General features: G+C 41.7%; 1 protein-coding gene and 1 long non-coding RNA gene across 2 annotated transcripts; both read right to left on the bottom strand.

Annotated features, from left to right (window-relative positions):
• Nucleotides 1-1,116: 1,116 nt before the first annotated feature.
• LOC307020979 lies at nt 1,117-6,393 on the bottom strand. Its single transcript, XR_013803049.1, has 3 exons — nt 5,810-6,393; nt 5,054-5,101; nt 1,117-4,862 (listed from the first exon to the last, which is right to left on the bottom strand). It is a non-coding gene; the product is annotated as an uncharacterized lncRNA (long non-coding RNA).
• Nucleotides 6,394-12,847: 6,454 nt separating this feature from the next.
• LOC307022755 (sclerostin domain-containing protein 1-like) lies at nt 12,848-15,222 on the bottom strand (the record flags this gene model as incomplete). The annotated part of the gene is made up of 2 exons (XM_079655648.1): nt 12,848-13,290; nt 15,045-15,222. The coding sequence occupies 2 exons, from the start codon at nt 15,220-15,222 to the stop codon at nt 12,848-12,850; spliced, it is 621 nt and encodes a 206-aa protein (XP_079511774.1).
• Nucleotides 15,223-15,606: the final 384 nt, after the last annotated feature.

Raw genomic sequence — 15,606 nt, 5'->3', positions numbered from 1 at the left:
ACCTCGACACTGAAATCAGGGTAGATGGAAATGATCGAGTCATGGAATTTAAGTGTCCCTTTCTCCCTGGCGACACGGAGGATCGTCTTCTTGTCCTGAAAATCCAGAAGTTTAATCAGGATGCTCCTTGGTTTATCGCGGGGATCTGGCCGCCTCGGGAGAGTGGTGGGAGTCCGGTGAGCCCTCTCAATCTTCAGCGGCGATGGGAAGTTCTCCTGCCCCAGGACTTGGTGGATCAGCTGGGTCATAAAGCGGACCATGTCTCCTGATTCTGCAGACTCAGGTACTCCAACAAAGCGAAGGTTGTTACGTCGGCTGCGGCTTTCTAGATCCTCAACTTTGTTTTTAAGTGTAGTATTGACCGACTCCATTCGTTCAATGCGGGTCGTGAGATCAGTTATGTTGTCCTCGTTAGCTGAAACACGTTGCTCAAGCAGATCGACTTGCTCAGACAGGATGGATAGTGAGCTCTGAATTGTATCCAGAGAGGTTTGTATAGGGTCGATCTTTGTGTCCAGGTGAGACAGCATATCAGCTCTCACCTGATGAATGGCGGTCAGCAATGTTTGTAGCGACATTTCGCCTCCAGCTCCAGCCATTGTATCAAATAAAGTAAATAAATGTCCTGTTAGGCGACGGCTAACTTGTAGGATAGTTTGAATGAGTTAGAGAGGCGATCAGCAATCAGTAAGCTACTATGGAAGCAGTTTGGCAGACTCAAGCTTCAGACGTGTCACTCACGACGCGGCCATCTCAGGATGAGATGACAGGGAGTAGAGCGGCGGCATGATCCCGTGAAGTGGCGCTAGCACGGAGCTAGCTAATGCTGGGGACCCGGACAGCAGAGACCAGGAGCCGGATGACCGTAGAAGAAGGAGCGGTGTGAGTCCAGATAAAATGAGAGTGATAATCCACAGCATATCAGGAGAATGATTCCAGTGGTTTCCGGAGGAGAATCGTAGGAGGGGCTGACAGCCTGTTGGCGCGGACCCCAGCACCGGCGGCTTGGCCGTGGACAAAGGGACCTGCAGCGGCTCCGCCGCGGGCGTGGACCCCAGCACCGGCGGCGTGGACCCCAGCACCGGCGGCTTGGCCGTGGACAAGGCAACCGGTAGCGGCTCCGCCGCGGGCACCGTTGGGCCGGCTGTGAGCGCGGACACCACGGGCGCGTCACCCGCCCTCTCCGGGCACGCGTGGATCAGGTGTCCTGCCGCTCCACAACCATAACATTTCAAAATGTCAGACGTAACATGGACAGTAGGGCTATACACGAAATCATCAATTTTAAACTTGAGAGCCAGATTAAGTTCCCTTCATCCTTCTTCAGGACCATAAGCACCTGTCTCCTAAAAGACACAACGTGCTTGAGGTGCGGGGATTTACAGCCCAGGGGGATCAACTTAATGGGAGATGCAAACTGCCCGTGTCGAGCCAGCTCTCTCTCCAACAACTCGTTTCTAAGAAACGGGGGTACATTAGAGATGATGACTTTTTTAGCTGGAGTGACAAGGGGTAGCACGGGTAACAGCGTCCCTTTAATCACTAGCCCGCTCTCCACCAGCTGGTTAGCTTTCTCCGTGCAGGCCCGTCCACACCATAGGCTTGTTTGAGACAAGCGAGACCTGCGCAGACCTGCGCAATTTCGATCAACGTCTTGCTCGCGCGTTGCATGATGGTTAGTCATTTTGTCCGACTTGCTCTGGAGGCTCGCTCACATGAGACGTTGAAATCTCGCGGGACAAAGACGCCCGCAGCCTTGAGAGCGAGGCGCGGCGAGGCGGCGCAGTTCCTCTCCACGGGCTGCGGAGGCGAAATGCTTGATGGGAAACGACTCGCTGGTATCTCGAGCTGAGCGCTCATTGGTGGTTTTTACATTTTTCATCATTGTTCCACAATGTTTATCATCATGAAATTAATATCTATATATGTTACACTATACTTGCACTGCTTACCGTTTTTATACTTTATATATCTTAGCATATTCATACACACTGTTCATACTGCTCACAGGCTGCTGTGTAGGCCTATATCTAGTGTATTCATACCCCTCACTGTTTATTCATCATTCACTTCATTCTATCTTTTATTCTGTAGATTGTGTACATTACTTTTCACTTTACTGATTGTTGCACTCCTGGTTAGAAGCTAAACTGTATTTCGTTGTCTCAGTGTAGTCTGTGCAATAACAATAGAGTTGAATCTAATCTTGAGCAGGAACAAATGTATTGACTTAGTACTGTACATATCTGACATTAACAATTAAACACATGTGTGCATGTAAATGCAAACCGAGTCAAGCCGACTCCGGAGGTGGCGGTATGCACCTTAAAGTTGTTTGCAATCCGCCAAAAAACCGAGAGAAGAAGAAGAAGAAGAAGGCGAAGCAGCAGAAGAAGAAGAAGAAGAAGAAGCCGACTCGGAGCTGTCAGACTTCAGGCGAGCTTTTTGAGACCTCCCCCGGCTGCGATTGGCTATTCTCGTCTACTTTCGAGGCGAGCCGCTTGGAGCTGAGCGTATCTGAAGCTTGGGGATTTTATTCGAGCACCGCGACCAACAACCAATCACAATGTCCCGCCCCCGGCATACAAAGCAAAAAACCCTGGGGATTTTATGCAAGCAATATATATATATATATAAACTCCCCAAACAGGCGAAAACCTACCACTTGCACCCACTGTCTCTGCCACCTCCCTCCATGCCTGGTTCCTCCGGTTTGTATCCCAGTAAATAGTTCTGGTCGTAAAGAACCGGGTGATTTGCTACCGTAATTTCTTGTTTGGAATGTGAGGAAATGAACTGCGGTCTGGCTCTCCCAGCTTGCACGCGGTTTGATTGGTTAGCGCTTGAACTGTCAGATTTGCATAAACGGGATTTGATTGGCTGACGCTGGCTACTCCGGCGTCTCCGGCTTCAGAAGTTGAACATTGTTCAACTTTTGCAGCCTGAAACTCCAGGAAAGCTCCGCTATGCTACCCACAATTCAGTTCGGCGAAAAGCTCCGCTATGCTACCCACAATTCAGTTCGGCGAAAAGCGAGGCAACGTGACGTCACCCCTTTTTGTTTTGTTTAATGTGTACCACGTTTATCTAGGCCCTTTTTGTTTTGTTTTATGTATACATGTCACACTGTGGGAAACGATATTTCGATATTTCTGGATGTATAACACATGTAGAATTTTTGACAATAAAGCTGAATTTGACTTTCGCGTGCTTGCATATTTTAGCAAAGCTTTTCATTTTAGCCACACTGAATTGAACTAGAAGTCATGGCTGTGTCAATTACCAGTCTGATATCGTTTTACAAAGATGACAAGAGTGTAGACAGAGGAGAGAACCACTACAAGTCAGGACACGTTACAGTGCAGCCTAGATGAAGGTGTGCTTACCGGTGTTGTCAGGGCTAGCATGAGGGACAAGGTTTATAGTGTCGGTGAGTAGTGATAGCAAGAGTACCGTTAACCTAGAGTTAATTTATTCACATTAATTCCCATCAACAAATCAATTGTATCTGTCACATGAAATCTTTATTAGGCAAGGCAAGGCAAGTTTATTTATATAGCACTTTTCAACACAAGGCAATTCAAAGTGCTTTACAAAAAATGAAAGACATTAAGAAAATGGCATTTAAAATCAGTCATTAAAAAGAAAAGCTAATAAAATAAACATTAAAAGAAAAAATACATGGATAAAAGTTACAGTGCAGTCTAAGATATGAATAGTTCAATTAAAAGCAGCGACAAAGAGAGAAGTCTTCAGCCTGGAATTAAAAGTAGTAAGAGTTGCAGCAGACCTGCAGGTTTCTGGGAGTTTGTTCCAGATATTTGGAGCATAATAACTGAACGCTGCTTCTCCATGTTTAGTTCTGACTCTGGGGACAGAAAGCTGACCAGTCCCTGAAGACCTGAGAGATCTGGATGGTTCATCATTTAGCAGGAGGTCAGAAATGCATTTTGGTCCTAAACCATTCAGTGCTTTATAAACAGCAGCAGTATTTTGAAATCTATTCTTTGACACACAGGAAGCCAGTGTAAAGACTTCCGAACTGGAGCGATGTGATCCACTTTCTTAGTGTTGGTAAGGACTCGAGCAGCGGTGTTCTGAATCAGCTGCAGCTTTCTAATAGATTTTTTAGTGAGACCTGTGAAGACACCATTGCAGTAGTCCAGTCTACTTAAGATAAAAGCATGGACACGTTTTTCCAAATCCTGCTGTGACGTTAGTCTTTTAATCCTAGATATGTTCTTTAGGTGATAGTAAGCTGATTTAGTAACTGTTTTAATGTGACTGTTGAAAGACAATAACTAATTTAACCCGCTGACAAGAGAGCCCACCTCCGAAGATCGTGACTGGCTGAGGGACAGACTCAGGGGCAGGTTCTCAGGAATTTCTTGGCTTCTCTCCCCCGAGCCAGAAGAGGAACACTACAGCTTGGAAACACTTACTGTTCCTGAAATTATCAAATCTGTTGGGCATCAGGGACCTGAGGCAATTGTGGCAAGCATGGCATTGTCTGAAGAGCAACAGAGGGCAATTCAGGTGGCTACCATTGGTCAGCGAACCAACCCAAACTGGCATTTGTTCAGGAAAGGAAGGTTGACTGCCAATAACTTTGGAGCTGTCCTGAGGTCAAAGCGTGTGACTGCTTCCTTTATTGCCAGGGTGCTAGGGCAACAACAGGCCCTTGATGGTATTTTGTCTGTACAGTGGGGGACTATGAATGAATGTGAGGGCGTCAGGGCATTCACCACTGCAACCCAGATGCAGGTCCATGAGTCAGATTTGTGGCTCTCCCTATCAGGATTGTTGGGGGCATCTCCAGATGGTCTGGTAGGGTCTTCCGCTGTGCTGGAGGTAAAGTGTCCCTACGGAGCCAGGGAAATGACAATTAGTAAAGCATTGCAAATCAAGGGCTTCTGTGTCAGTAAGGAAGGAGAAACATTCAGCCTGCGTGAGGAACATCCTTACTGGCACCAAGTGCAAGGTCAGCTTCACCTCACAGCAAGGAAGAAGAAATAAAAAAATTGTGAATTGTTTTTAATTTACATTTACTTGCCTTTGCAATGTTGTGGTTGTTAGAGTGTTAGGTTTCCTGTCAGCTCGTCTGTTGGGAAGATATAAAATATTAGTTTCATGGAACTCACACCGTCACATATAAGAGCATTAAGACATACAGTACATAGGCTAAAAAAAACATCTAAAGATATAACCTTGCACTTTGATAAGTCTCGTGAACATTTTCACTATTTTGACATTTTTATAGATCAAAATTGAACTAAAGAAATAAATGGTAGATTAATCCATATTGAAAATAGGTGTCAGCTGCTACACTAATTATAATAGTTATATTTCTTAATTAATTAAGATAAGATATTACTGTATTGATCCCAATTTGGGAAATGTTTGTGTTGCAGCAGCATAACAAGAAAAACAAAATATAAGTTATTATATATACAAAAGTATGTGAGGGATGGAATATTAAATTGAATATAAATGTAAAATGTACATGTGATTTTACGTCCAAGAGAAGCTATGGAGCAGAGAGTTCTCTGCCAGCCAGAGGTGATTTTTTATTAGTTCAATATGTCAAACTGATTTCCCTTACTACAATCTTTAGTTACATGGTGAAACGTTATGATGCTTGTACTAATTAGACTTATCATATAAGCCACACAGGTTTTAATAGGATTTATTCATTATCTTTACTTATGTTGCGGTCTTTTCAGCAGCGCCATCTCTAAAACGGCGATACAGTCACTACCCATTATTTACATTTCACCGTGACATGGACAAAAATGTAACGTCAGCTTACCTCATGGCACGAATCCAGACTCTCCTTTGGAAAACATCGGCCGGGAAACGATAGAACAAGCACGTTTCATGCGAAGACCTGTGGCTGCAACCCGGAGCAAAGCAACAAACCATTGCGTAGCTAACTAGTAGCGCTAGCTTTAGCTAACGTTAGCTAACGAAACGAACTGGAAAAAAATTGGAAAACACTGGTAATTAATTATTCTATAATTTGTAAAACTACGGTGTTAAAAACGACAATTTCAAAAATGCAGATTCTAATGGTCAGATATAGATATACAGATACTAAAGATAGGCAGGTACTTGCTTTCAAGCAGAACACAGGGGAAAACAAACTTAGCGGGAGTGTTTACGTGTTCGGCGTAATGACGTACAACAGCCTCGACAATTTCTGTAGTCCTATTCAGCCACTCGGTAACAACCATCGTTTTTCAGACACGTAAACTCTTCAAAAATCCCCAGTGGGGTCACTGCTGATGTATTTAATGTCGTAGAACAAAACGTGATTTATCTCTTAAATTTGTGTCAACCACAGACCTTATTTCGAGCTATTTTCCAAAACCCTATGGAAAAAATGCATTGCTTTTTGAGGAAGGAACCGGAAGTGCTAAAAATGCTAACTTAATTCCGGGTTTTACGACGCGTCACTGCGGTTCTCTATAGTGCCCGTAATAGTGTTCAATAGAGTCCAGCACCTCAGCACCCCCACTCAAAATACCTTCCCGCGCCTCTGATCACCCATGCATGTACTGTCATTGATAGGCTCCTTCGTTGGAAAATAATAATTATAATAATAATGACTTTATGTATGCAGCACTTTTCAAAACAACATCACATAGTGCTTTACATGGATTCAGAACAGGCGACAACAAAGCATGCAGTCAAGGATCCCCAAACCCACCCAATACAACATAAAGCATTTCAACAATAGCAGCAGTCATACAATAAGAAGAAAGAAAGTAAAACAAATAGAACATGGATGTCAAGCAAAACAGTGTGGTGTCATCATTAGTTAAAAGCTTTACTAAAAATGTGAGTTTTAAGAAGTGATTAAAAAGATGTCACTGATTCTGCCAGCCTCAGATTCCCGAGCTGTGGAGCTCTGACGGAGAGCACCCGGTCATCGTTTGTTTTTAGCCTGGTAATGGGAACAGCTAGCAGAGGCCTACCCGAGGATCTGAGACTGTGCGCAGGCTCATAAGGGCACAACAAGTCAGTGAGGTAATCAGGAGCCAGGCCGTTAAGAGCTTTAAAAGTAATCAGTAAAATCTTAAAATCTATACTAGAACAGACGTTCTAGTGAAATACACTGAATTATAACAGATCTTACCACAAGGGAGTGTACAGTTGAAGACTATACCCTTGCCTCTATAACAACTGATTCAAAATCAGGTAAAAAGGAATAAAGTAATTTGAAAAACTATATCCATATACACTGTTTTGTACTTGTGCAAAGTACGAAGAACACCAACGTGGTGGAGATTTATTAATTAATTTGACTTTCCTTTTCTTATGTCAGCCTTATTTTGGCTGCTTTAACAGCATTACAATTGAGAATAAGGCAAGCGATTCTATATGTCTTTGTTTTTCCTCTGTTTTCTGAGCATTGTGGCTGTGAGGGAATCCTTCACTGGCTGAATGAGAAGCAGGTGTGTCGCAGCAGAGAGATTAAACTCCCTTTGATTGTTTGAGGCTATTGACTGCAGAACACACATGTAGACAAACATCCAGCAGCAGCACCTTTCACAGCCTCAGGCTGCAGGACACTCAACAAAACGGACCTTTGTATGATTCTATGTTGGTCTTTATACTTAGTATGTTTGCAGAAGATGATTTTCTGCAGCTTTTGATGTGGCTCCCGCCCATACTTTGATCTATACAATACCAAAAAAAGTATTCATACTGCAGGGAAAAATACTACATGGCTCCAAGACTCCCACTTGTGATGTTGCATCCATGACAAGAGTAGAATCACTGTGCTGTAATCCTCCATTTCCGACATGTGTGAACTCTAGATCTTTGTTTGATGTATAGAAAGAATGACAGTGCTCTTTTAATATACAGTTAGACACGAGGGTTCTATCAGGGTTCACTATTGAAAGCCTATGTTTAGGGGGAAGTTTAAGGAGTGCATCAATAGACATGTAATTATAGCTTGAAGGGGGATATCACAAAGAGCGTGGTGAATGGGCATTATACATCGATCAAAGCCTACAGTACTGTTCTTTGCACGATCTTTTTTAAATCTTTCAATGAGGAAATATCCACTTCTGATATAACTGATGGTATTGCAACATCTTAGATAACCCTAACACAGCACTACCCCTAACCTTAACATCACACCTAAACCACGACCATAGCTGCCAGCTGACATGCATGATAATGCAAAAAGTTCAGCTGGAGTTAAAGACATATTAAACAGAACACCACTGCTCATTCATCGGCTTTTTCATTGGTCTATCAAAGTCATAAGTGTAGCTGAATGATGGGCCTTCTCCTTGCAAAAGTCAAGGTCTTGTGATACAAATATATTTAGTGGTCATTTGCATCACTGTTAAGGTCCGGAGTGGCCAGGTTTGTGTGCTTCCCGATATGAGATAACGTTTACAAGCCATTACAAACTCAGAACAGCAAGAAACCTGCAGGTTAGCTTGCTCAAAAAACAAGCCACTCCATTCAAGGTACAAGTGCATTATTTTCATTTCAACTATATCTTTTACAGGGCGCGTATTCTCATCATTTTCAGATTCGAACTTCATATTAGTATTTAGTGTGACATGTCTCCTTGCTTTAATGTTCAAAAAGCTCTTTATTTGTCTCACACTGCCTGTGCTGCAGCACCTCTTTTCACCCTCTGTCTGAAACCAGAGCCCAGTCTGCTCTGATTGGTTAGCTGGCCGGCTCTGTTGTGATTGGTCAACTGCTAAGAGATGTCCCGCCCCTTAGTTTATCACGTACAATGTGTTGGAGCGCTAGCAAATAGAAGCGTTATTAAATAAAATACAAATACTATTATGAACCTGAACATTTGCATATTAGGCCCCTTTCTTTTATATTCTCAATGCTCCCCCTAATAGAACAATAGTCATATTTGAGAGCATTATGTTTTATCCATCACTTTGGTAAGAGCAGTAGTGAATTCCAATCATTTTGTTTAAGCATCTTTTAAAAAAATACTGCAGATTGTGCAAAAGTTGCTGAATTCACCAAAAACGGACCCAGAAAGGCTTCTGATTAAAGTTGGGTTTCTGGACACGATGCATTGTTAGTAGCTCAGTCCACAATGTTTTTTGGTCCAATCGGGACTTGAACCAGCAACCCTTCGATTCCAAAGACAAGTCCCGATTGGACCAAAAAAGATTGTGGACTGGTAGCCTCCTGTGAACTGCCAAGCTGTCATTGAGCAAGGCACCGAATCACCAGCTCTCCGGCGACGGAACACTGGCAGCCTTTTCTCTCTGACACCTCTTCACTGTCTATAGGTCCTGTTTGTGAGTGTTTGTCCCTATGTGTGTTATTCTAAAATAACACTGGAGTGAAGAACTGAATTTTCCCATCAGTATTAATAAAAGTTGATCTTAATCTTAAACATGACCTGCAAAATGACTGGTGATATTGTGGCGTTTTGGTGGTGTAAAGTTTTTGGGGCCTGTGCTGCTGTGTTTATCTGCAAGAAGTACACACTATAATGCATTTTAATCTCGATCAAATACTTTTACTACAAAATGAAGCATTATACAAATGTATTGATTAATATGACAGTGTTTATGTTCCCAAGTTTGTAGTTGAACAGTGACAGTTCAACTGTTCTGATGTGCAATAACACTGTCACACTATCAATATCAAACTTTGCGCAATATACTATATATAACTACTGCTGCTTCTTTTTACCATGGTGTACATATCTGCTATTTTGTTTTTGTACTTTATGTGTAGGCATTATAGATTCAGACTTAAAGTATTAGCCTAAAGAACAGTACAGCTTACAGAGAAGAGACAACTTCTGATCCTTTACAACAAACACTGTATGCTCTTGTTAGTTTTTTTTACTAATATTGTAATTCTGTCAGTAATCCCCAATTGTCAGAAATGTAACACTAATCTGATTTGTTGTCACTGTAAGGGATTAGTTACTTTTTTTGTATCCTAGTTACGGAATCCCAGTAGCCTGAACAAAACAAAGTGTTATTATTAAGCTGTAAGAAACAATGTTTTTATGTTTCCATTTCATGAAAATGAGAGTGAATACTTGACTTCATCAGGTGGATCATGTGTGTGTACATGTTTAACAACTGTTTGCTACAATAGCAATGACAAATTAGCTAAGTGTCAGTGGGATGAGTTTGAAAGTCTACACTAAAAATCTTAATTTTTCAAATGTCACTGTTTTAATCAGGATTTACGAAGTGCTTGAGCTGTATTTTAAACTAACTAATTACATCCCCTCCTGTTCCGGGATTTATATGCAATAATTATATTTGAAGTCAAGCAGAATGAAAGCTTTAAGGCAAGAGTATTTGGGTAAATGTATTTATTTTCACGTTAAGCAACCAAAAACCGTTTTTTGCAACCAACTATACACATCTTGTTGTAAGAAGTGTCACCCACCGTCTCGTCAACATTCCTCGACTCTGCATTGTTCTGTACCCACAGGATATTATGGACAAAGAGACATCACTTATTTCCCCTGTGCAGGTAAGACAAGTCAAACATCCTGCTGTGGTCCAGTGCAGGTGATCCTATTCACTGCTGCCTCAGCCCACAGCTTTCAGAGGGGAGAAGATGAACGGATATATGAAACAATAAAGAGGGTTAACATGTCGCGGCAGCTGGAACAAGCCCCAGTAGCCTGGAGGGGAAGGTATCCCCTTCACAGTTACACAAAGTGTGGCGTCTGATGAAAAGAGCCTCATCACTCACTAATGCCTCTGTTGTTAGAGAGTTCCTGTTGGCTCTGAGCCTGTGGCATGCCGGCAGCAGTATGACACAAACACAGTGCTGTAAACAGTATAGTTGTTTTTATTATAAATGTAAAAAAAGAACTTTGACTGTTCTGGTACAAAAATAAATTGTATGCCACTCTGAAAAACCCATAAAATCTCCCCACATATTGTACATAACACTCACGCTAACTAAGCATCATTCTATTTAATACATCGAACTTCACATTTGAAACTTTTATAAACCATTGGAACATTATGTTTCACATGTTTTGCATCCTAAGTCTGTTGAGCTTTTATTATGTAATAGATAACAGTTTATATTATTTTTCACACAAAGGCTCTACAGAAAACACACATACCATAAGTGGCAGAATAAAGCGTTACACACCGAGTCAGATCAGCACTCTGAGAGCATTTCAAAATGCACATATCAAGCATAGATGGGAAGCTACTTACTGTTTAAAACTGACTATTAATAATACTCAGACCTGTCTCCTGTAACTTATGTTTATATAACTCATTTGGAAGAGCATTTTGTTTCAAAGTAATCATAAAGCCACCTGGATTACATTTTCTATAAAACATTATGAGGAACTGGTGTTGATTATTGTCAAACTGTTGATACTGAATGTAAAACTTCCATATAGACAATTTTATCTGAAGTACTCGAAATATGCATTTAAAGTGAGTATAAAAACCAACACCTGCCTGCCCCTCTGGTGAGGAAGAGTTGTTTAGCTTTCCTTTCAAAAAACGTTTCCTGTTACAACAACCATGTTTTGTGTGCTACCATAACATCAAAGGGAAACTAATTGTAAAGTACAGGGTTTATATAATCCTAATATTAAATGTCAAATCTGGTTTCTGGCCATCTTAAATGTTCTTGGAATTCTAGTGGATTAATGGGATTTTAGATTGGCACAAAGTCAACTTTTCCTCCATTCTTCTCTGCAGTAAAATGAGCAGCGTTATGATTCCTGCCCCTGCCAGAGTCCCACTGGATGATTGTCAGTGTGTTTGGGATCAGGTTAATCAGTGTTTTGCATTTTGCAGGTTTGTCTGGCTGCCTAACAGAGCACAGCTGCTCTTTGTCTGTAAGGCAAAGCTTAACTTGCACAGAGGCCTGCTCTAACCATTTAGTGAACAAATAATGTCTCAAGATGTGTTCGTGATTCACCCCTGTCAGATTTAGACATGCAAATGATTCCAATAGATGCCATTCATAGATAGCCTAGCTTAGCATAAACAGGGGAAACAATAAGAAACAGGGAGCCTGGTTCTGTACTCATTGGGAGAAAAATGGTGTAAAACTCATTACTTTACACCTTGTTTTTGTTTCATCTGTACACATACAGAAATGACATATATGTGCTGAAGCTATTGCTAATGAACAGTCAGCTGTGGGGACTGTGTGCAGCTTTCTGAGGTCTTCCATCACAGTGAAGCTGGACAGTGACATCATACAGAAGTGACGGCAGATGACAAAAGTGTTAACAGTTCCAGCTAAATAGTTCACCCTAAAGCCAAACACTGATTTGAACATTCCTTTTTGTGTACAGAGTAAACCACAATACAAATCATTGAGCTTTCTAGGTGGTCGTACTTTGGACGGGGCCGGGCTAGCGGTGTCACCCTGCTTCCAGCATTTATGCTAAGCTAGGCTAACAGATCTCAAAATATTTGTCACAATAATAGATTAAATATTTAATTAAATACCCTATATTCTTGGAATTTCACTTTTCTGTAGACGCAGGATAGGTACATATTTAATTTAAAGTGTTTTCAGACACTACTACTTCTGTTTTTCACAAATTAATACTTTATGTGTAGTAGAAGTGTGTAATAACTATTGAGAAAGTGTTTGATTGTTTCGTGTGTGGGTTAATGATGTGGCAGGATGGTCATTATTGTTTCACTTTCAGTCTTGTTTGTTAACTAAATAAGATGAGGTGTTGTGTTCAGGTGGCTAAAGTATGTTACTGTTTGTATGTGTGTGGACCTCAGGAAGAATAAGCTAATTGCAATCCTCATGAAGACATGGCTCCTTCAGGATCAGCTCCGCACACCTGCTCTTCCTCCTCACACTTCCTGATGAACTAACTCTGTTCGTTTTCGGTCTGCCCCCCAGGTTTCTCCTCAGGCGGTCCAGCCTTCCTCTGAAGTTTCCTCTCGTTCCCTCTGTGGACGGACCTGTCCTTGTGTCCCGAGTCATTCTGCTCTCTGGAGTAGCGCTTGCACTTGCAGGAGGTTACCACGGTGATCTTGTAGGTCCGGGAGCTGCCGTCCTGGCACTGCAGCCGGATCCGCTGGGTTCTGGTCCGGTCGATGACGCAGCGCCACTCCTGGGCGTCGCGGCGGCTCCAGTGCCTCCAAGTGTAAACCCCAGCCCCCCCGCCGATCCAGTTGGGCAGCAGGTGGGCTGGCAGACACTCCCCAGCACACACCAGCTCCTTGATGGGGTTGACGCTGGTACACTGGCCATCAGAGATGTACTTTGTGGACCTCAGCTCCCTGCAGCCCACCTGGCTCTGGTCCGGGCCTGACACATGAGAGTAGAGGGAGATAAACGTGATTCACGGGCAGAGCGGGAAAATTACTCAGATCTTGTGCTTGAGTAAAAGTAGAAGTACCAGAGTGTAGGAATACTCTATTACGTTAAGTTCTGTTAAGTAAAAGTCCTGCATTCAAAATGTTACTCAAGTAAGTAAGTATTCTCATCAAAATATAGTTAAAGTAGCGACAGTAAAAGTAGTCATTGTGCAGATTGGTCCATTTCAGAATAATAGATATGATATGTTTTATAATGATTGATTATGAAAGTGTTCTCAAAGCTGGTAAAGGTGCAGCTAGTTTGAATGACTTTGTATACTGCAGGGTAGCTTGTGGATTTACTCCAGGTGGAACTAAAGTCTGATTTAACACTTGATTATATTTCACATCATTCATCCACATCTGTGAAGTCACTAAAGGTATTAAATACATGTAGTGGAGTAAAAGTACACTATTTACCTCTGAATTGTAGTGGGGTTGAAGTACATCGTAGCAAGACATGGAAATACTCAAGTAAAGTACAAATGCCTCAAAATATTATTTAAGTACAGTACTTAAGTAAATCTACTTAGTTACTTTACACCACTGTTCAGATGGAAGATAATGTCCCAGCCTGAGGGAAGTGGCTTTTGCTTTGATTGGTAACTTCTATTTTCCAACGGGGAAACCTATTTACCACATTTTTTATTCTAAGTGAGTAGTGTGGACAGCAACTTGTACTGTTGGGATAAAATGAAGTGAATAATGTTGTCCTACCTGAGGTATTACTGTTAAAAGTCCCATGAGAAGTTGCTACACCATTTTGTATGAACCATCCTAAAGTTTTTCTTTCTCCCGAATCAGGGATGCTGAACTTACTAGTCATGGCAATTTGAATATTTAGAAATTCAGGAAAGATTTATTTTTTGAAGGCTTAGATTTTACATTTCCAGTTATGCCTTTTAAAATTCCTCTAATGAAATGAGTGGAAATGGACAATTTTGAATGCTTATTTACAGACAAACATCGACACATTCTAGCAGAGCGAAATGTAGACTGTAGATGGAATCCATAATATTAATATGAGCAGGGCAGCTCTTTAATATTCAGCGCCTGACCCATCTGCCACAACATTACAAAAAGATTACCAGTGGTGTAAAGTAACTACGTAGATTTACTTTAGTACTGTACTTTCGTACTATTTTAAGGTACTTGTACTTTACTTGAGTATTGTCAGTTTTTTGCTACTTTTGACTTCTACTCCTCTACAATTCAGAGGTAAAAGGTGTACTTTTACTCGACTACATGTATTTAATCCCTTTAGTTACTTCACAGATGTGGATGAATGATGTGAAATATAATCAAGTGTTAAAACAGACTTTAGTTCCACCTGGAGTAAATTCACTGCATACAAAGTCATTCAAACTAGCTGCACCTTTACCAGCTTTGAGAACACTTTCACGATCAATCATTATAAAACATATCATATATATTATTCTGAAATGGACCAATCTGCACAATGACTACTTTTACTGTCGCTACTTTCACTATATTTTTATGCTAATACTTTTCTACTTTTACTTGAGTAACAGTTTGAATGCAGTACTTTTAAGTTTAACAGAGTATTCACACTCTGGTACTTCTACTTGTACTTAAGTAAAGGAGCTTAGCACTTCTTCCAGCTCTGTAGATAACATAACATTATATATTCACATAATTAACAGTCTGTAAGCACACGCGCCAAGCGTAACCGTTTGGACTCACCGTTAAGCACAGAGTCAGCCAGCCCTCTCCCACCGTTCCTCGCCTGGTTCAGGTCTCTCTCGGCAGGCTCGTCTTCAGGCTCGTGAGGTGGATGCCCGTGGACTGACTCTGTGGCGTTGTTGTGAAGAGCTGAGCCGCTCGTGCTAAGCAGCAGCAGGAGCCCGAGGAGCTGGAGCATGGCTGATCTGAGTGAGAGCTGCTGTCGGGGACAATATTCCACCTGATGACTGAGCCACATGCTGCAGCCCAGCTTTATGTATCCTCCTGCAGCAGGGGGGGGGGGGGGGGTGGCTTATCGTACCTTACCGACACAGTCACACCCATTACTGTACCTAACCTTATATTATATTGTATTTAGCCAGAGATGGGAGAAGTACTTGTACATTGTAGACATTGTACTTAAGTAAACGTAGAAGTACTCAGATCGTGTGCTTGAGTAAAAGTCGAAGTACCAGAGTGTAGGAATACTCTGTTACAGTAAAAGTCCTGCATTCAAAATGTTACTCAAGTAAAAGTAGAAAAGTATTCTCATCAACATACTGAAAGTAGCGACAGTAAAAGT

Source organism: Notothenia rossii (genome assembly GCF_949606895.1).
Source record: "Notothenia rossii genome assembly, chromosome: 10".
Lineage (NCBI taxonomy): Eukaryota > Metazoa > Chordata > Actinopteri > Perciformes > Nototheniidae > Notothenia > Notothenia rossii.
Note: the sequence above shows the minus strand (reverse complement) of the source record. Positions and strands in the feature narration are given on the sequence as shown.